This window comes from Citrus clementina, unplaced genomic scaffold (genome assembly GCF_000493195.1).
Source record: "Citrus clementina cultivar Clemenules unplaced genomic scaffold, Citrus_clementina_v1.0 scaffold_7, whole genome shotgun sequence".
NCBI classification, from domain to species: domain Eukaryota; kingdom Viridiplantae; phylum Streptophyta; class Magnoliopsida; order Sapindales; family Rutaceae; genus Citrus; species Citrus x clementina.
This window is the reverse complement of record NW_006262075.1, coordinates 16107473-16129296: the sequence shown is the minus strand read 5'-3', so window position 1 is coordinate 16129296 and position 21824 is coordinate 16107473. Positions and strand designations below refer to the sequence as shown.

Genomic DNA, 21824 nt, shown 5'->3' with positions numbered 1-21824 from the left:
GCTCCAAAAATTTTTAATAGTTGAACCAATTAGCACACAATTAAAAAAGAAAATTTTCCCATTCAATAGCATATAAAAATTAGTGTTATTATCATTTTACTACTTCAAAAATTACCAAATATCTAATGACTACAATAAGTATTGTCCCTTATAATTTTTTTACTATATCTTTATAAAAATATCATTTTACTATTTTTCCGTTATAATCATTAGTTGACCAGTTAGTTGATTAACAAAATATCAATTTCAGCCTTCATGATTAAAAAAAAAATTTGAAACTTATTTACAAAATAAATTTGTAATATATTTATTAAAATGGATATATAATACCAACATAATTATTTTTGCTGGAATTATGATATATGGATTACAAATTTATCTTATTATTCTTTTAATCATGAAGGGCAAAATTAGTATTTTGTTAGTCAATTAACAGGTAAACTAACAGTTGTAACGGAAAAATAGTAAAATGATATTTGTTATAACAGAAAAGTAGTAAAATGATATTTTTATAAAGATATAATAGGAAAATAATAGAAAACAATATTTGTTGTAGTCATTTTATATTTGTTGTCGTCATTTTTAAAGTAATAAAATAATAATAACCCTAAAAATTAAATAGGAGTCTAGATGAATAGTCTTGAAATAATGGGACCTTCCAGTAAATAATTCAAATTTTTGGGGCCTACTAGGTTTCTTTCCTCAATGGGTTTTTAAACTTTTGAAAATGTGAAAGAAAGTTCCGGTGAAAATATTAAATATGGAATAACCACCGAGGTGTTTACTCCAAAACATGGAGAGCGGCTGCACCGAACTCCGTCTCGTTTGCCCCGTCGCATTCGGCAGATCGGAATCCACCATCAGACACGTCGAGTCCGTCTCCGGCGCCAAGATTCGCTTCCTCGACGACCTCTCCTCCGACGACTGCGTAATCCAAATCACAGCCGACTCCTCCTCTGCCGCCGCCAATAGAGATAACAATCAGAATGTGAGGAGAGAAGAGGAGGAAACGTGGACGGCGGAACAGAAGGCGCTGGTGAGGGTGTATGAGACGATAGTGAGGCGCGAAGCAGCAGGAGAGCAAGCGGAGGTGGTGGGAGATAGAGAGGTGACGTGTAAGATGCTGATTGGAAGAGGATTAAGTAAGGTTTTTGAGAAGATTGAAAGTGAGAGCGGAGCTAATGTTAGGGTTTTAGCTAAAGATCATTTTTTTGCTGCCGATGATTTGTTGATTCAGGTTATTGAAAAATTCGAGTCTTTTTTTCTTTTTTTTCTAGAGTCATGCATTGAAGTACCTATGTGGCATCGCATTAATCACTTCACAAAATCTATTTTCAATTATCTACTGATTTTATGTGCAACATCATTTTGTATAATAGAAAATTATGAGTTTTTGTTATATGTGGTGTTATTGACAGGAATTGGCATTCAAATTGAAAATGTGAATAACAAGCCAAAAAGGAAAAATGAAACTATGCTTAAGGAATTGCTACATTTAGGGTGTGTGGGGGATTGAGGTGCTGTTTTTTGATAAGAGGTATTTAGGTGCTATTATCCATGGCTTATGTGGAATGCAATCACTAAGTTGCCAAACGCAAGTGAGTGGGTGGGTTGTGAATCTTAGCAACTGTGTAAACGTTGAGTGTTTGCCAAACACTTTAGTTGTCGTGCTTTCAAAGTTTAGTAGAAGCACAATAGTTACAAACATAGGCTTAACATGTGTTTTGGACTTTTCATGTTCATCAAGTGACAGATGTTGTGGAATGTTCAGATAGGGTCGCTTGTTGAATTTGTTTCTTAAATTTTTTAAGGATGTATTTATTGCATAATGGTTACTTTCTCTAATGACTTGTGTTGGATTCTAATTTGCAGATATCAGGAAGCTTTCCAGATGTAAAGAAAGCACTATTGTCGGTTTCAAATTTTGTTCAAGATAGCAGAAGAGTCGATGCGCTCAAAGCTAATGTAACAAAATCTTCAGGAATGGTGGTTCAAGGAAATCCTTACCCTCCAGCTGCTGAACCATTTCATCAGAGAGGATATGCACCCGGTTATCATTCGAGGGGCTATTCTTCGGGTCCAGGGCACGAGACTGTTGGAGGTCGTAACAGAATGTTTTACGAAGAGGAAGTTGTGTTTAAGTTGTTATGCCATCTTGATAAAGTTGGTAGTTTGATAGGGAAAGGTGGATCTATAGTACGGACTTTTCAAAATGAAACTGGCGCATCGATCAAGATTGCAGATATTTTGCCTGATTCAGAAGAGCGGATCGTTGTGATATCTGCACGAGAGGCATGAAACTTAACCGTATTTGATTATACTCCTTTAGGACTTTGTGGTGCGCTGCAATTTTCTTGCAGATGGGGTAATAAGGGAGCTTTTATGTTTGAAATTTGGAATTCTGGAAGTTATATTGGTTAATTTACTGAGAATGTTTTTCCTTGTGTCAGAATAATAAGTCCACTAAATTGACTCGTTGTGACTGTTCTTGCTTTGTTGAACACCTCAATAGTTGCCCCTTTGGTGCTGCTCTGTTTACAGGGTTAGTAATAAAATAAACATGCCATTGAATTATATGTGGTAGGATGGGACCAGAAGATGTGGAGCTATCATCCAACAGATCACACCTACATTTCTTTTTAATGAGTTCTAGATAGTGTTTATATGCATTGTGTCCTCGGAGCATGTCTCCTCTTCTTTATTTGAAGTTACAAGGGAAAAGAAAGAATCCAATACCTTCTCATATATTACAATGTCAATAGGAAAAGTCGTCATTGAAATTTTATAGGATTTATACCTTAAGTAATTTGATTTGAATCTATGCTTTCCTTTAACATTTTCAATTTGGTTTGACCCACTGCAGAATTCAGAGATGAGGCACTCACCTGCTCAGGATGCTGTTATGCGTGTGCATTCAAGAATTGCAGAGATCGGATTTGAACCTGGTCAAGCAGTAGTTGCTCGGCTTCTTGTACACTCACAGCAGATAGGTTGTTTACTGGGTAGAGGAGGCCATATTGTTAGTGAGATGAGGAGAGCTACTGGTGCTAGTATACGTGTATTTCCAAAAGACCAAGCTTCAAGGTGTGGTTCTCCGCATGATGAAATTGTTCAGGTGACCAAGTAGTACAGGCATGAAACATCTTTTCTGCTAGTTGTATTGATCTGTTTAAGTCTCTTCTACCTTTTATTTATCTTTTCTTTCTTGATACATGCTTACTCTATGTGAATGCCTGCTTGACGTTTGAGTTGGTGGATGGATCCAGGGTTTATTAATGGATTTGGAATATGTTTATTTCTATGCATCTCTTCAAAATGAAAAAGTCACTTCAGCTTTATTTATTTATCTATTGTTTTGCATGAAGAATAGATAGAAATTTTTGGATTCTCCTTGACATGTATTTTGACATTGCTACCACTTTGTTTTCGGTGTGTTTGGAGAATGATGCTCAATGGGTTGGTTTGGGAATAAATTTTGGAATGAATCAGTGCTTGGTTGAAAATCATCTGACCTGAACTTACTTTCTCACCTATCATTCTCCTAAAGAATATTAGGATGTGCTTTCTTCTTTGATTGGGGAATCGTTTTGATTGATCATGTTTACTTGCTAAAAACATCAGGGAACGGGAATGGATTATGGGTGGAGCCCACAAATTTGGATATGAGGAATGGGAATCCCTTTCTCATGGGGAGGTGGGAATGAAAATGGGGGAATGGGAAGGAAAATTAAATATTCATTTTTTACCCTATTTAAATATTAGAAAAATAATAATATTATTATTAGAGTAGGAGTAATAATAATAATAATAACATCAGAAACTAGTTTATTCTAAAAATTATAGTCGTATGCTCAATATTATAATAAACATCCATGTATTTCCCTTAGAAATGTTTACTTATTTGTTTTGCTAGAGAAAAATATACAATTTGACTAAGGGCATTCTAGTAGCTTATAACAATCTATCTGATTACAAGACAAAAGGAAACACATCAGTGGGAATACAGCTCATTCTGATTCCTATTCATTCGATTCCTGTCCATTCTGATTCATTGGAAGTAATTTTACCATAAATCTAATTCTAGTAATTTAGAATTATCTGCCTGGTGTCTTGCCTGTACAAGATGGCAAGACGATATAATTAGTGTATATAATCCTTGTTTGAGGCCCTTTTCGTCAATGACACCATAACTGTGGATCAACGACGGATTGACTTAAGCCTACTAATTCTTTTCACCTTTTATCTTCATTTTTCCTGCCAGATTATGTCTTGTGACTCAAAATATGACTTGCAAATAGCTTTTGTAACCTTTATAAATATCCAGGTGGAGTGTGCTCTCTTACTGTCTAAAGAAGCACTATTAGGAGATATTAAATGATTGGCACTCTCTTGCAGGTTATTGGCAACTATCATTCTGTACAGGATGCTTTATTTCACATTACAAGCAGACTACGGGAGACTATATTCCCTATGAAACGACCCGGTCCAAACAATGGCCACTCCTACTTGCCTCCTTTTCCAGAAATGCCTCCCCCACCATTTAGGCCGAGACATAACCCAGCCTCCCCTGGTTCATATCCTTCACCTGTTGGCCCTTTCCACAGCATGGACCGTGGTATGGGTCCATCACAACCTTTTGATCATCAGGCAGCATTTTCACATGGTATGGATCCTATGGTCCCACCTAATTCAGATCGAATCCCCTTTCCTTATGGCAGTGAGCGACCTGGGCATGGTCCTACATTTGATCGGCCTCCATCTCCGAGATCTTGGACCCCTCAGGTTAGTGCCTGGTGCTTCAAAAAGTGTGCTTATTGTTTGAACTTAATGAATGTGTCACTTAACGTAATTGATAATGTTTCTTTTGTTTTATTTCTTTTATCAAAGATAAATAAAATCATAATGGACCTAGATCTCATTTTGTGACAGGGAGTTGGTGGTGGGGATCCTAGGGGATTTGATGCTAGTTCTGGCTTCACCCCAAGAAATAGGCCTGTTGAAAGGTATCACTTTCTCTAATAGGTTTATAGTTCTATGTTGTGGTCATTTTCCAATCAATTGGCTTAATGTCATGAGTGCTAGATACATTGTAGTGAAGATGCCATCATATACTGTGTCTACCTTCTAGCTTCTTAAGGATTCCTGTATCACTGAATTCAGAATGTTCTTGTCATTTTATACCTATATTTCTTCTTCTTGGCATCACATGCTTTCTGTCGCCAGATTTTAATCCTATGCTCTCATCAATGAATTTTAGAAAGTTGCCAATCTATAGCTTCTTTTTTTCTTATATGTGGTGCATGAATAAATATAAGGAGAACAAAGTTTTCATGATTTGATTTCAAAGTAAATGATATGATTGGCCATTATTTTCTGAGCAGTGGAAATCATGCTGCTATATTGACAAGCACCACCATTGAGGTTGTGATCCCCCAACTATACATGGCCCATGTTTATGGAGAGAATAACAGTAACCTGAGTCACATCCGGCAGGTGGGTAGATATCTTAATGCTGTTGATTTCTATTTCTCATGTTGCTAAAAAATCTACAATCAATTAATTCTCACTATGACCAGGCAACTATATCTCAGATCTCAGGTGCAAATGTAGTTGTTAATGACCCAAAACCTGGGGCTACCGAAGGCGTTGTGATGGTCTCTGGGACGTCAGATCAAATGCGTGCTGCACAAAGCCTTATTCATGCCTTCATCCTTTGCGGAGTGACATCCTGACAGAATCTCTAGTCAAGTAGCAATCTATCTTGCAGAATGTCAGTTTTTGTTCTTCAAAATAGCTAAACAGAAAAGGTCAATAGAACTAGCTGTATATTGTATGGTCGCCTTCTTAAATTTTGTTTTATGTGCTTGTACTCTTGTTCTTCTGTAAATAAGAATTATAAATTTATTGTGTCCTTTTGAAATGTGTACAAAGATTTAAAAATTGGTTAAATACCCTAGGCCACTTTCGTTTTGACAAGTTTCCATGACAATACGAATTCCATGAACACCTGCATTATTTTGAACTGAACATTTGTGCAGAAGATCAATCCTTGATAAGGGCCTTTTTTTTTAAAATCTGTTAAGCTATGGAGTTAGACCTTTCCTTATCTATTTGATTGATTCTATGAAGGTGCATGCTCTCACACACGCACTTAGAAGTTTTTTATGCTTTTTTTTTTAATTGCATTTAATCTTGTACGCAAACGTGCACACGTTTCTGTGTCTTTCTTGTTCCCTCCTATACTGCACTTTAATTCTGTTCCATGTGGAATAAGCTTGAATTTATTAAAATTCTGCCGAATGTTTTGTGTTGTAAATTGTTATAAATGGAAAATCACTCAGTCACAAGGTGATTTGGCTTCCACAACCCGTCGGCTCCTTTTCTTTGTTGTACTTGCCTATTCTCTTCTATGCTGCAATTCAATGCCATCTGTTAATTTCTTTTTTTCTTTTTTTCTTTTGTACCTGTGAGAATTGAGAAGAAAAATTTGGTTAGTTAAAGCAATAATAATTACAAATTGGCTACTTTAGTCCTGGATAAAAAGTTGATAGACGCAGACAATTTAAAGTTATATATTTTGAGTTCTTTTTGTAGAAATTTTCATGCAAAAGTCTAATTTGAAAGCATTTACTTGTTCTGAGAGCTTCATATAATATGCCTCTCTAAATAGAATTTAAAATGTCTATTGTATGATAAATTGTTGTAAACTATATTATTTCAAAATGTTTTTTTGACGGCTCTGAACAAGGAGCAAATGATCACCACCATTGATAGAACACAGATAGATCCATCGAGATTCTCTCACAAGCAAATTATCAAGTTTGAGGACAGAAAAAGGGATTTGATGAATATATATAAAATAAAAAAAAACCCATTGGAATTTGGTGATATAGGCTCTGTTTGAATTGCTGTTTGGACAGCCGTGCAATTGAAGCAAAGATGTATGTGTTCACTAAATACTTTATACCTGCTAAGTTGATTTTGTCCAGAACTGTCAAATCTACACCAATTCAAATGGTTGTTTATACTTTCTCGTAGGGATGGCAAAATAACCCGGACCCGGCTCGGATCCGGACGAACCCGGATAATTCGGGCCGGGTTGAACCCGAACCGGAGTATAAAAAAATCCGGATCCGGAATAGATTTTAAGAATCTGGATGGATCCGGGTCCGGTTTCGGGTTTGAGATAACCCGTATATCCGGAACCCGGACCCGGATATTCTTATTTTAGCATAATATTTAAATAATTTTTTAATATAAAAAGGGGGAAAAAATGCTGATGCCCTAATCATCCTTTTCGTCCTCTTTCTTTTCTCTTCTCTTTATTTTCTACTTTCACAGCCGCCTCTCTTCACCTTTTTCTTTTCTCTTCATCAAATCATCATTTTCGTTCCCATTCACTTCTTCTCTTCCTCAAATCATCCTTTTTCTCTTCAATTCTTCTCTTCATCAAATCATCGTCGTCACTCCTCATCGCTTCCCTTCGCTGTGTTCGCATTCATCATCATCACCAGCCTTCATTTGGCCGTCGTTTCTCCATTGCGATCTCTGTTTTGGCTGCCGTTCATCCGTCTTTTGCGAATTGCGCTGGCAGCTGTGACGTGTTCACCATCATCATATCATCAGCCACTGATGTTCATTACTTCGCCAGACACCGATTGTTGAAGTTTGTGAACCAAATCTGTGAATCACGATTTTGAGTTGTAGACATGGATTTGTATTTTGTGAGTGTATGTCATGGATCTGTATTTGTAAATGGTTTATTGTTTTGAAATTAAAAATCTGTAAAATTAAAATGGTTTATTACTTTGTATTTGATTTATGTTGAATCTGGTTTTGCAAATTTGTAAAGTATTTGATTTTTTTTTATTTGTATGTGATCCGGGTTGAAAACCCGCAATCCGGAAACCCGTAATAATCCGGGTTTAACCCGTTCCGGACCCGGTGTCATAAAAACCGGGTTTAAATCCGGGTCCGGTATAACATTTTAGTATCCGGGTCCGGAACCGGAAAGACCAAACCCGGACCCGGACCCGGATTTTGCCATCCCTACTCTCTCGGCAATCAGTACTTCTACTTCATGTCGTAGCCACTGTGGCTTTAACGCTTGTTATTTTTAAATTACAAAAAGCCCAAAAGTCGACCAGAATAAAATTGGACCGTAAAAATTTTATGCATGAAATAATTTAGGTTCATATTTCACAAGAATGATCTGGCTACTTAGAGAGTTTTCCTATGTGAACAACCTAAGGGCCAGAATCAATAAAATACCAAAGTGTTTGATTGCATAGAAATAACTTAGGCCTATTCCTTACGAGAATAACTTAGGTACTTAAAAAAATTCTAAATAAATTACCGAAGTATTTGATTGCACAAAAATAAGCTAAGCATAGTCTTTATAAGAATAATCTAGATACTTGGAAAATATTCTAAATAAATTATGTAAATGCCGACAAAAAGCCTAAGTAGGGATGGCAATGGGCACCGCCCGCAGCGGGTTTGCCATTACCAAACCCAAACCCGCACAAAATTTAAATTACCAAACCCACCCGCAACCCGCAGCGGGTTTTAATTTTTGTACAAAAACCCACCCGCAGCGGTTTTAACAATTACCAAACCCGCAATGGTATCCGGCGGATTTTTTGCGGGTTTCCGTATTTAAAATCACAAATGTTTAATATATAAATTTATAATAATAACCTCAAATTCCATATAACATACTTAATTTTATATTTAAATAATGTAAATGAAAAATTAAAATTTCCACATCAATTCAACACAAATTCTCAAATTTAAGTATAAATTACACAAATCCATTTAAAAAACACAAACTAGTATCTAAAAATAATAATTACATTTCATATTATCATTTAAAACAAGCTCCAAGAGAAGATATTCATTTCATTCACCACCATAAGCACCCATCCAACACAATGCCTATAATAATAATTAAGATTAATATTTCAAATACTAATTCGAAGGAAAATGCCTTTAGTTTTCTTTAGATTATGACTTTAGAATAGGATATAGGCCACATACACACATACACAACTTTGAGCCTTTGGCTATTTGGTAATTTAATTAATGACATCATTTTCTTTATACATTTTTAGATTTAAATTAAATTAAAAATATTTGAAAAAAATATTGCGGGTTTGGTGGATATCCATGCGGGTATCCACCGGATATAAGGTTAATACCAAACCCACCCGCATCCATGTGCGGGTTTTAATTTATAATATTAAACCCGCCCGCAACGGGTAAAATTACCCGCAACGGGCGGGTTTTAGCGGGTGGGTTTGGGCGGGTTTGCGGGTTTGCGGGTACAATTGCCATCCCTAAGCCTAAGTATATGATGCTGTAAAAATGATTTAGGTCTATTTTCTACAAAAATGACTTAGATACATAGAAAATATTCTACATAAAGAATCTATAGGCAAACAAACGTCCTACGGAATGAGCCTATAACAAATAAACATTTTATAGACTAAGCTTACGGCCAAACAAACTTTCTACAAATTGAGTCTACAGGCCAAAAATAAATTCTGAGCTTGTGGCAAACATACATTTTACATAAAGCCTTCCGACAAACATTCTAAGAAAATTGCCTATGGGTAAAATTTTATGAATACGTCAACGAGCAAATTTTGTTTAAAAAAAAGTTTAAAAAAAAAGGCCCTAAAATTATTCTCTACATGAATGAACCAAGCCAACTACTTACAAAATATTCTAAGTGCCTATGGGTAAAAACATAGAAAATGGTCGCTTATTGGAAGTGTGCTACTAAACTAATTTTCTTAACAAGGAACTGATAAAGGGCAAAGTCAAGCCCAAGCCCATTAAAGATATAGTCAAATATCATAACAAGTATGCTAAGAATACTTGTCATGAACAAGTATTGACACATATTCATAGGTTTTAGGGAAATTATCATTCGTATGCCCTATATTTGCTCTGTTATAAAAAATACTACAACACTTTGAGAGTGTATCAATCGTCCACCCTTAGTTGACAAAATGTATTAGTCGACCACCAAATCGTTAATTGTCGTTTGAAAGTTAACGGAATTACAGTGAATTGACGATTTTACCCTTGAAAATTATCACTTGTATACCCTTAAATTCTCATTTTGTCACTTGTATACCCTTAAATTATCACTTGTATCATATGAAAAGACCAAATTACCCTTCTGACGTCATCATACTTAAACAGAAACTAACGGTTTGGTGGTCAGCTGATACATTTTGTCAACTTAGGGTGGACGATTGATACACCCTCAAAGTGTTGTAGTATTTTTTATAATGGAGTAAACTAAAGGTATACAAATGATAATTTCCCTAGGTTTTATTACACATACGCTTTGTGAACACTTCTCATAAAAGCAATGCCAGCAACATGTTTGATAATTCCTTCACCTCAATTCTTCAAATTGTCTATATAAAGGCTAAAGCCTCCTACTATTAGAGGTAAGACACAAATGAGTACAAAAATGTTGCTTGCTTTTGTTTAAACTTTCTATTTCTGAAAATTGAGTATAAAATGCTAACTTGAGTATTGGAAGATTATCGACGACAACTTCGAGGACCCTTTGACAATTGTTTCTTTTACAAAACAATTAATCACAAGAAAACACATGATTGGAGAGCCTCGCCTCAAGGAGAAAATGAGCACAAAGCTTGATATAGAAAAAATTCTATAACAAAAATTAGTTACTATTTATTGTGCCAAAAGTTTGCATCAACAGTTGCACCATCTACTAGGTCCTAACAAAAGGTCAAAGTGGTTTATCTTCATCATGCATGATAATTACAAATACTCTGATCTTGTGGCTAAATATGAAAGTTAAAAGGATGCGGAAAGGGACATGGTTTGAGCTGGGTTGCGAATTGACAGTCTTCTTACATGTTCCTGACCTCCAGTGAAACTCAAATCTTTGATCCCAATTTGAAAGGTAGAGTCATGTAACAATCCAGTGAATTCATTATCCTCATTGTTATGCTTAGTTGCAACTCTACCAATGGCCAATAAGCAGCTTCATCAACCAAAATTCCTAAAGATGTGTCTCGACGAAAGGGCATGTATTGATAAATTGCCGAAAAGTGGTGTGCCTTGACAAAATGCATATACACATATCTCAATGAAGTGCCTAATGACATGTACTATACCATTAGATAAAATGCCCAGTGGCATTAATCTATAAAAAGACTTTCTCTATAAAGTGACCTAGGTACTTACAATATAGTCTAAGTCAAGCGCCTAAGGGTAGGTATGGACAAAAGGCCCAAGGCAAATTTCTACCAACTAAAATTATTAGATCAATACTTTACAAAGAGGAACTTAGGTACTTAGATATATTTTCTAAATAAGCACCTAAAAGATGAGCCTTCAATAAAATGCTAAGAGCGTAACTTTATAAAAAATGATCTAGGTTCATTCTTTTGTAAGAGTAACTTAGGTACTTAGAAAAAAATGTATTAGTAAAACGGTTAAAAAGCAAGGCTTCGATAAAATGCTAAGTGCGTAACACTACAAAAAATTACTTACGTTTATTCTTTACAAATGGTGACTTAGGTACCTATGGCATAACACTCACAATAGCAATGCCATATGTCATGATATCTCCTCCATTTGAAGTATCACTTTTGGAGGTAAAAGATAAAACGAGTGTAAAAATGTTGTCCAGTTCCCTCTAAACTCTCTCTATATAAATTGAGCACAAAAGGTTAATTTGGGCGTCAGAGGGTTATCGCCGACAATCCTAGCACCCTTTAACAATATTTCTTTTGCAAAACAATTAAACATAAGAAGACATGTGATCGGAGACCCTTGCCTCAAGGAGAAAATGGACTACAAAGCTTAATATAGAAGAAATTTGGCAACAAAAAATTGTTACTATTCTTTGAGCAAAAATTTGCATCAACAAAGCTATAAGAGCATAATATCAAATGGTGCTTGAAGCCTATTTAGCAAGTGGATGTTTTTTCAAGTTAGTATAAGAGACAATTTAAAAGATAAAAAGACACACACTGTAATATAGTTAAACGATTAAAAAAAACAACACACACACATTTGTTTTATAGTATATTAAAATCCATTTTTTATCTTTTAAATTATTCATTACTCTAATCTTTTATAGTATTTTTTTAAATTTTTTAAATTATCCGTTATTTTTTTATCTTCGATAGTATTCTCTTATTGTAAAATTATTCCTCTGTGGTAATGTGAATGGAGATTTAGTAGGCAATTTCATGCAGTACTCACACAATTTGATTATGCATTTATAAAACACACATCAATTTTCTGATTATTTTTAGTCAATGCCTAGTTTGATGATTAAATCATACAATACAAGATGTAAATGTTTTCTGATTAATTATTGAGTGGGACTATTTGCACTCTAAAATCTACTTTAAACAATTAATTTTTAATAAAATAATTTATTATAAAAATACCTATTAGAAAAATTACTATTGAATACAATTTATTATCAATTAACATAATATAATTACTTTGAGCGTTCATTATTATCAATTAACATAATATAATTACTTTGAGCGTTCATTATTCAATTTATAATTCTTTTACTTTAAACGTTCAAAATTTTATTTTTAACATCTTAAATAAAAATTATTTGACTAATAAGTAAATCAATATTTTAAAATATTTTAACTACAAGATTTGTGAGACCATTTTAAATTTTCAAATTACTAAATTAAATTAAAGTATTGGCAAGATGTTCATATGTCTGCCTTTCGAGTTTCGATTTATTTAAAAAAAAAAAAAAAAATCGGAAGAGGGAGAGGAAGCAAAAATTGAACCCAAATCAACTGCTGTAGAAGCATCTCCTAACTTCTTCTGACTTCTTCTGTCAATTGGCCCTTTTTTTCCTCCCAATTGTTATTGCATGCAGGCAAAGAAATGAGTGTAGAAATCAACACTAAAAATATTTTTTTAGTAAACAAAACTAATAATTAAACTTGTATTAAATAATTTATTCACAACTTGACTCGATTCGATTCTGTTTATTGTAATTATGTACTAACTTTTATTTTTTAATTTTGCTGTTAATAATAGTCTTTATATTTTTTTCAGTAAATTAATTTAAGTGGTTTCAGTTAGAATATTTTTAGTAGTTTAATGAGTGTATAAAATAAGATTTAATATGTGAACGTACAGATAAATAATAGAGTATTTAAAATAATTTTTAAAGTATAAATAGACCACTCTTATTTACTGCAGATTTAAAAGCTTATTCAAACACACATCATTTTACACTCGCGATTTGAAAAGGGAAAAGGGTTTGACTTTTGTCAGCTCTCGCTAGGGGATGGCAATGGATTGAATCTAATCCAAAATCTATGTGATCCAAATCCAATTAGATCATATTTGGGTCAGTTTAAAATGAATTTGGATCGTATCTAGATATTGATGTGCGGATCTAAGATGGATCTGGAGCAGGTCTGGATCTATCATAATATCTAAATCCATATCCATATCCACTCATTTTTTAATTTTATTTTATTTTAAAAGTCTCTTAACAATTGTAGAATTATAATGATAATAAATTTTATTCATGGCATATTAGTGGTATTTACTATGCATTTAAACTCTTAAAACTTAAAGGTTAGTTTTGTAAATTTAAAGGTCAACCAGTCCTAAAGCATGTACATGCAATATTCAAATTGCAAACCAAGTAATACAACTTGGTAATTTATTTTAGTCAAATATGACCATAATAAAGATAATAAAACACTTAATATAAATCATATTTAATTTATATGTCATTATCTAATGTTGTAAGAATGAGGGTGGTGTGTGTGGATATTAGAATGATGAAGGAGACAATAGAATATTAGATTGATCTTACTCCTGTAATTACTTTTGAAGAATATTTTATTATCTTTCTTATTTATTGTTTTGTTGTAAAAGTATAAACTACAATATTTATTATATTTTGAGATAAATTATATAATTTATTTGTTATCAAAGCAATTTAGCCTTCAATTTTCATTCTAAAAAATTATTACTTTTTTATTGCTGAGTTTTAGAATTCATGACGGATCTAGAGTATATTTGGATTTTAATTTTTTTTTTTTAGATTTGGAGCATATATAGATATTTATTTCTTTTTTTGGATACGGATATGGAGCGAAAAATATGAATTCATGATGGATATGGAGCAAAAAATATGGATTCATGACGGATCTGGAACAGATACGGATCTTGCTTTTTATTATGGATCTGGATCTGGAGCAGAGTAGATCCAACCCATATCTGCCCCATTGCCATCCCTAGCTCTCGCCACCAGTATTCCATATTGTAGCTTTAATTTGTTGAAAATTAGGAGATAAAGACTTTAGAGGAAATTAAACATTTATTTTAAATGATGGGTTTTGCTAAGTAATCGAAATTGATTTGATCATTTGCTAAGGTTCGTTCGGAGAACAGGTTGAGTGGTAAATATTTATTAAAGATAAGTTATTTAATCCAATCGTTATTTAATGAGACGCCAAATATTATGTAATCTACTGCAACTAAATTTCTGCCAAATAATTTACAACCTGCGATTGCCTAAAGTCATAATATTTACTAAGAAATTTTATGGGCAACAAAACATCTATATGTATATAGTTGATTGAAATAGAATTTAAGGAAGATATTACATAGTACGAATTTGATTCATTTTGATGGGGTTTGATCAATGAAAGTTTATAAAAATGTATAAAGAAAATGGTAAAAAAAATTGGTTATGTAAATACTACATAGGGAACATATTATTTTAATATTCCAATTAAGGTACATTTTTTTTTTGAGAATAATTAAGGTACATTTGATTGTTAATGAATTAAGCAAATAAAATAGATCCATATATGTCTTTGATAGATGTGTGAATAATTTACAACCTGCGACTGCCTAAAGTCATAAAAATAAATAAAGTGAGTTAAGTGATGTTTTTATTTAATTATTTACATCAGTTTGCATAAAAAAAAATTATAATTCTATTATTCTTTCTTGATGAGTGTGCTCATCCACACATAGTACAATAAAAAATTTTAAATTCAATTTTTACTGCCAATAAAAGACAGATATTTTATAAAAATTTTCAAAATACAAACTCTTCCGATCAGATTACTTACCCATATTAAACAAAAAATAATAATGAGAGAATAAATTTCGCTATTTTGATCAGGTTTTTTTCCCAATAATTTATCCAAACTATAAATTATATTTTAATTTTGAAAAACCAAACAACGAGATTACAAAACATTTACCTTCTAATAATTTGGCTTCCATTAGCTGTTAATTTTTTTTTAAACTTATTTTCCGTAATTTTTTTCCTATATGCTTTAAGAATAATTACGACAATTTATATTATTAAATTGCATCATCAAAACTAATTTACTTATTTTTTTGCTATTTTCCCTGCTACATAATTAAATTATATGGTTTTAGTAACTATTAAGATGAGGATTATCCTTCCCCATACGATTTAAAAACTTTTTTTATTAAAAAGAAAACTACTCAAATTGAAAAGGCTAATCATCTGACCTCAATGGTTTGGCGTATATGAGGAAACACCCATAAGTTTTCAAAATTGTGAAACATCCCTGAATTATTGATAATTTTCCTTAAGTTAAAGAGAATTCTTAACCAATTTCATGTTTCAAAATCTTCGAGGAGCCTTAAGCACAGGCACAAATAAATACATGTGTAAAAATTAAAAAAAAAAAATCAAATGAAAGACGCATACTTTTTCTATCCTCTAATCACTGGTAAGAATGAACAATAATGCACAACAAAGCCTCTGTTTTGTCTTGGCAGCTTCCAAGTTCAAAACAACAATTTCTCTAAATAAAAACATGTCTCTTAAAATTTTTTTAAATAAAAAGAACACTCCCTACCAAGACAAATTTTACAGATAAAATTATTCTATTCAAACCAAGTACAAGCAGCGATGGATTATTGGAACCTGCGGAATGATGCAACTTTCCGCGATGTCCATCCATCAAGATACCTGGTTGGCCATTAACGGATAAGCTGCTGATACCCATGTTAGCATATAAAACTGACTTGCCCTGCTGTGCAACCAACACTATTGCTCCTCACCTCACTCAAGTTTGACATGGAGCCCCAGCCACAAATGGCTTATCATGTGGAGCCGTTAATATTTCCCGCAGCTCTAATGACTTGCTCAGCTTTTAAAGTTCCATTCTGCAACTCATTCCAATTAAAATGTATATCAAAACTCCACAGTAGAAAATACTAAATTTTAAACCCAAAAGGAAACAAATACGTTCGTCAGTAGTACTCATTTGTAGGTTGCTCACCTCCTCATTCTTGTTTAAGGAAGAAGTCTGTCCAGCTTGGGGTGCTGCCTTGGAGAGATCCCTCAAAGTTCCCTAAGGTTCAGAGGGTTCAAATTACACATCCATTACACACAATACAGAAAACATGCAGGGTGAAAATTTTAAAGATCCTAGGCATGCTCTCCAAATAAACCAAGACATGGTTTTAGCTGAAAAGGACCGTGCAACAAGATTCTTATAATTACCCCTGCAGAGTTTTCATTGAATCCTTCTAGTTAATTAAACAGAGACATCTCACTGTGCACTTGCTTCCTTGCTTATTCATGTTCATCCATCAACAGAGAACAAAAAAGCTATTGACAGAAATGTCCAAGCATATACAAGAACATCCACATAAACAGCAAAGTTATTGTATAAATGTTGATGAGGGAATCGTCCATAAATATTTTGAATAAAGAAGGAAATCAATATGCTGGTACAGAATTACAAATCAAAATCTCTTGAACCATAATATGCAACCATTTCCCATGAGGATGAAGGTCATTTTGATCTATTTCCTTCATATTGGTTCCTTTACAATGAATGTTATATAATAACAATTTTAGAGATTAAATTACCAATGGCACTCGTTGCAACCATGCAAGTACACTGTAGATATCATGCAGCCATTATGATACACATACAAGTTCTCACACCTTACCTTGTTTGCCCACATAAGTCCGCAGGCATTGCAAAGGGTCCTTGGTCCTTCAGGTCCACGTCGCATCATTGGTGTTGACTTCTCACTGATACCGCAGTGCCGGCAACTGACATATTCAAGGGGACATTAAAAATCATAATTTCACAGAGTTGATAAGTGTGAACAAGTTATGACAGATGATTTTTTAATGCTATGCGACCATCTGCATTACATATATGTGGAGACCAACGTTCAACAGAACATGCTCTTATGTCAGTCTCAATTGTTGCTTAGTCCATAGAAAACTAAATTTTACTATATACGACTAAAGAAGATTTAGAAATCCCTGGTACAAAATAAATACAGATTAGCTTTACTAAATACAGAGAAGATAACATTGACTCACACAATGTCTTGATTTTGGGATCCATTAACATCCCCAGCCCAGCTCTGGTTTGACCCCCAACTCGAAACTGCTGATGCAGAATCCTCATTATTGGACTTCGCAGAAGTAAACTGACCTTTGTTTCGCTGCATCCTAAAAGAACAACAAAAATGGTGATTACGAAGAACTCCAGAATTACAGCATTAGAATTCCACTTTCCACAGGCAAACATAAAAAATAGCATAATAAAGCTCTAAGGGCAAGTTTCCTGATCTACAAGATGATATATTCACCACTTCCATAAGAAGATATACTAAACTAATTTTGGTTCCACTGGAGTTTGAAGTAACAATTCAATGCATTACATTTTAGTGAGGGAAGATTGGATGAACATTCCTACTTCTGAGTACAATATGCTACTGTATGACTGGCCTGGGATTCCAGACTTGAAGAATTGACAAGAGCAGAAGCTGTAGGGCACAATGCTACTGGCTGAGATAACAATATAACATGCCAAGCTCACAATCCATGTTAACATCAGGCCAAACAAAAGAGAGCCAGCATTGTTTAATGTAGCAGTGTGGTAAAGTGAACCAGAGCATAACATATTTTCTATTATAATATTCAAAGCCTGAACAATTTTATGCTCACATAAGGCTTCTCCATCCAAGGACTAACCAATCATTCAATCCACAACAACTTTCATCAAATTTGAACGCTTCTAAATTTCCTCTCTCAAATCAAATCCAGAGAAGCAACTAAAAAAAAGTTCCAAAACTGCTATCAAAACATATGAGGTACTTTTCATTAAACTCTAGGAACTTGATTCCCCCCCCCCGGGGCTACTTTTACCTTCTAGCATTAGAAGTATAGTGCAATATAAGTAACTTGGAAGGAGAAAGATAGAGGAAAGAGAATTGAAGATGATATCTAGAATAACACATTCTAATTCTTGTTCTTTCAATACATCCCCTCTGTCCTAGATGATTACATCAAACTTAATCCAAGGATGGAATGATGCATATCAAGCATGTAAGCAAGGCAAGCCACATCATAATAAGCAAGTAATAGGAATGCCAATATTGAGAAAAAAAGATTTAAAGACAATTGTTTCCGTCTTAAGTCAGTCACAACTGAGGATGCCTATATTGAGAGGCGTCTCAGCAAATACAGAGCACATTATTATTCTGTTAAATTTATTGCTGGATTTTTGTTTTCCTTTGGAGGGCCACAGCTGCGGGGCGCAAATATAAATCTTCACCTTTTACTGTCTTTCAAATAGCTTTGACTGGCAGTAAATTGTCATCTTTTAAGAGGGGCCTAGAATTTAAAGTTTCAAACAATCTCCTCATGGAGCGGGAAGCCAAGAGGGAGAAAAGGGAAAAAGTAATTTCTAGCTAAGAAACAAAATAAAAATTGTCCAAAGACAGATTACTTATCCCCCCTCACTTAGATAAGAATTCAATGTTACTGGAATCTGTGTCAATTGCCAGGTTATGTACAGGTACGCAATAGCTTAACAGTACGGCATCATTCAAACAAATGCATGCATTTAAACCCCCATAAATGGTGAAGACAACAACATAAAGCAATACACCAATAATAACTTAATCATTCATATAAAGCATTATGAGTGGTAACAAGGGCAGATTCTATACCGAAGTGCTACTTCTTTACGGACGGTATAACGAATTTTCTTCTCAAAATTGCGTTCTTTTCGCTTTTCACGAAATCTAATCAGTGAAGCCAATCTCTGTGGGACACTCAACCGTTGCGGAGTACCAGGTAGTCCCTGGTTCAAGGATTGGTTAGCAAAAATAACAGAAAGAGACAAAAAGAATATTAATCAATCAATAACTCAGGTCAACTGAAATACCCGGTTGTTTTGGTTATTAGCTATTGGGATAGCAGGTGTGGTTGAAGGTACTTCTCGCCCCCCCAATAACAATAGTACAGCTTGAACCTACAAAAGATACCCAAGAAGGATCAAAATGAAAACTACACTCTTTGATGGTTTTCCATGAAGAAGAATAGCCCATAAATGGACAATTTGCCAAGAGAAAAGGAAGCCAAATCTGAAAGCAACATTGAGGCATATTTTAAATAAATGTTTCATTTCAGGCAAGAGAAGAAAATTTGCTTCCATATAGTAATCACCAAATATAATAGCATAATAAGAAACCTAACATTGTAAAAGTGTTCACTAAAGAAAACAAGACGCTAAACTTTATACTAATCAAATTAGCTTGGACTGGATAATTAAAATCCACAACATTCTTTCAACAAGCCCAAAACAGGATCACAGATAACCCAGTCCATGCTGCAAAGAGTGTAGATAAGATTCCAAAACTCTCTAGCAAGAAATTTTGTCACATTATATTTTCAGAAAACATGTGCAACAAAAAGGTATGTACACAGTAGGATTTGTAAGGAATGTAATGTCATAGAGCCACTTTGAGATTTTCAATGAAACAAGGCATGTGACAAAGCAACTATGCAAGAGTGAAAGGAGTCAAGATGAAAGGGAAACCTTGAGATCTAGTCTTCTGTTGCTTCTCTTGGTAAAGCTCTTGTCATAACTTTACATCTAGTTACAGAGACTTATTTGATGATAACCAAGCAAGTGCAGAAAGGAAGGGCTTGATTTAACCGCTATGGGTACCCCATTTGCCCTATAGAACCTCACATTGAATTATGTGGACTCTACTTCAATTGGTGTAGTTTTTGACATTCATATCAGTAGTCAAAGGACAATAAATAATGGAAAACTGTAATTAATGACAATGACATTCGTTAAGAATTCTTTTAATACGTGACACCTATGGCAAGTCAATTTGAAACGAAAATACATGTTACAGTTCTGAGAATCAAAACTAAGAAACTGATCCATTGGTTAATTAGGAGTTCGGACACTATGTGTTGGCAACTTAAATTAGTTTGTCCATTAAAATATATAGAATTTCTTTCTTTAACTTTTACGAAAGATTATATGGTATTTATCTGAGTGCCGATTGTTAAATGAAACAGATCATATTCACTTCAGACACCACAGCAACATCCCCATTTACACAAACCACTATTAGCAAACTATGTTCAAGACATTCGAACTACTTTGTAAGCAAAAAAATTCAATATGCTGCAAGCTACATAAACAAAATCCCAACAATCAAACAAGGTAGTCAGAGTAACGGATATTAAAAATACATTAGTTCTAACTGTTCCAAAAATCACCTTTTCGGGGGAAACGGAGTCAAACACATAAACCTGCCCTTGGAAAGACAGTGTTAGCTGGTCCCCAATCTCAGCAATGGCACGATTATCAGAAAGACTCCCGGGGTCAGATGGTGCATCCCCTTCCATTGCCTCACTCTCTCCAACACCATTACCCTCATCATGCTCATCATCCATCACATCCCCATTGCTTATATGATGCAGTTCATGCTCTGGCACATAATTCACGTGATGGATTGAATGCTGCTCATCACTCATTTGCATTTGAGGATTGCTCCCATGATCCATCCTCTGTTCTACACTAAAATTTCAAAGGCCGTCGCTCTTAAAATATATGAATAAATACGCGAGTGCGAGAACAAGTACAAAAATACTAAATATTACTATCATTTAATTAATACAGTTCATAGAAACAATCTGATTTTGCATTCAAGTTTATGCAACGCTATAATTCTTGAATCAAGTAAATTAAACCAGGGCGGTAGCTCAGGAAATAGCAAAAACATAAAATTGTAATAAATAAATGGCGCTCTTTCTAATTGCCTAAACTTTCTCAGGAACCATACCGATTAATTTAAGCTAAATCTATTAAAAGATTTGTTTTTTTTTTTCATCTTGTTATCAGCTCAAATTTACGTTAGAATAAACAGCCAATTAAACCGATTAATTGGAGGTACCATTCGAGTGTACGACGAATCGAAACCGGAATAGGAATCCCCTACACTGGAACAAGCGAATTCCGCCGTTGAATTAAGTCGCCGGAGAAAGAGAGATCAGAACAGAGGAATTTGTGGCCGTCGGATTGCGATCTGCGAAGCTGGGATATCAACGGCCGAGATTAAGCGCTGGCGAAGGAAGAAAGAGTTTGGATGATTGAGATTGGATGGTGGCGGCGAGAGACAGGCAACTGTTTAGTTCAATTTCCCATCTTGGTCAAGATTTTGTCTTTGACCTTTTTAAGTGCAATTATTAAGGGAATTTGCGTACGATCCATATATAATGTTACTTCTTTTTAGATATAAAATTCTTCCTCCAACAGGGAGATAAGTTTGTGATCCCTCAATTTTAAGGGGTGTTTTATTCATTTAATTATTAAACAAATGTATTTAATTTTTTTATTAATCTAAATTAGTTGATTACTTATTTTATTAATTAGTACACTGAATTTTTAATATCCGTTTGATTGTTCCTAGTGTTAGACTGGGCTAATCGGGCGAATGGG

General features: G+C 34.1%; 2 protein-coding genes across 4 annotated transcripts; one reads left to right on the top strand and one right to left on the bottom strand.

The window, feature by feature from the left end:
* The first annotated feature begins 752 nt into the window (after positions 1–752).
* On the top strand, positions 753–6021 carry LOC18037400 (KH domain-containing protein HEN4). Of its 2 annotated transcripts, none has more exons than XM_006427699.2 (7): positions 753–1237; positions 1873–2292; positions 2864–3115; positions 4396–4782; positions 4930–5003; positions 5382–5493; positions 5592–6021. In XM_006427699.2, exons 1-7 carry the CDS (start codon positions 794–796, stop codon positions 5730–5732), a joined length of 1830 nt encoding a protein of 609 aa, XP_006427762.1. In that variant the 5' UTR covers positions 753–793; the 3' UTR covers positions 5733–6021. The 2 variants fall into 2 exon arrangements, with proteins under 2 accessions (XP_006427762.1, XP_024036414.1); XM_024180646.1 differs by having other exon boundaries at positions 5577–6021.
* Positions 6022–15647: 9626 nt separating this feature from the next.
* Positions 15648–21624, bottom strand: LOC18035731 (GATA transcription factor 28). 2 transcript variants are annotated; one of them, XM_006427698.2, is made up of 8 exons: positions 21280–21624; positions 20603–20903; positions 19248–19334; positions 19030–19163; positions 17393–17524; positions 17008–17113; positions 16329–16400; positions 15648–16212 (listed from the first exon to the last, which is right to left on the bottom strand). In XM_006427698.2, exons 2-8 carry the CDS (start codon positions 20888–20890, stop codon positions 16150–16152), a joined length of 882 nt encoding a protein of 293 aa, XP_006427761.1. In that variant the 5' UTR covers positions 20891–20903; positions 21280–21624; the 3' UTR covers positions 15648–16149. The 2 variants fall into 2 exon arrangements, with proteins under 2 accessions (XP_006427761.1, XP_024036566.1); XM_024180798.1 differs by having other exon boundaries at positions 19030–19124.
* Between the last annotated feature and the right edge of the window lie 200 nt (positions 21625–21824).

Excerpts from the sequence above, each read along its gene's own strand:
- LOC18037400 (XM_024180646.1), top strand. The coding sequence starts at position 794 with ATGGAGAGCGGCTGCACCGAACTCCGTCTCGTTTGCCCCGTCGCATTC. Across the intron at positions 3,116-4,395 it reads CGCATGATGAAATTGTTCAG|GTTATTGGCAACTATCATTC; the intron begins GTGACCAAGTAG and ends ACTCTCTTGCAG. Across the intron at positions 4,783-4,929 it reads CGAGATCTTGGACCCCTCAG|GGAGTTGGTGGTGGGGATCC; the intron begins GTTAGTGCCTGG and ends ATTTTGTGACAG.
- LOC18035731 (XM_006427698.2), bottom strand. The coding sequence starts at position 20,890 with ATGGATCATGGGAGCAATCCTCAAATGCAAATGAGTGATGAGCAGCAT. Across the intron at positions 19,164-19,247 it reads CTAATAACCAAAACAACCGG|GGACTACCTGGTACTCCGCA; the intron begins GTATTTCAGTTG and ends TCCTTGAACCAG. Across the intron at positions 17,525-19,029 it reads CGTAAAGAAGTAGCACTTCG|GATGCAGCGAAACAAAGGTC; the intron begins GTATAGAATCTG and ends TTGTTCTTTTAG.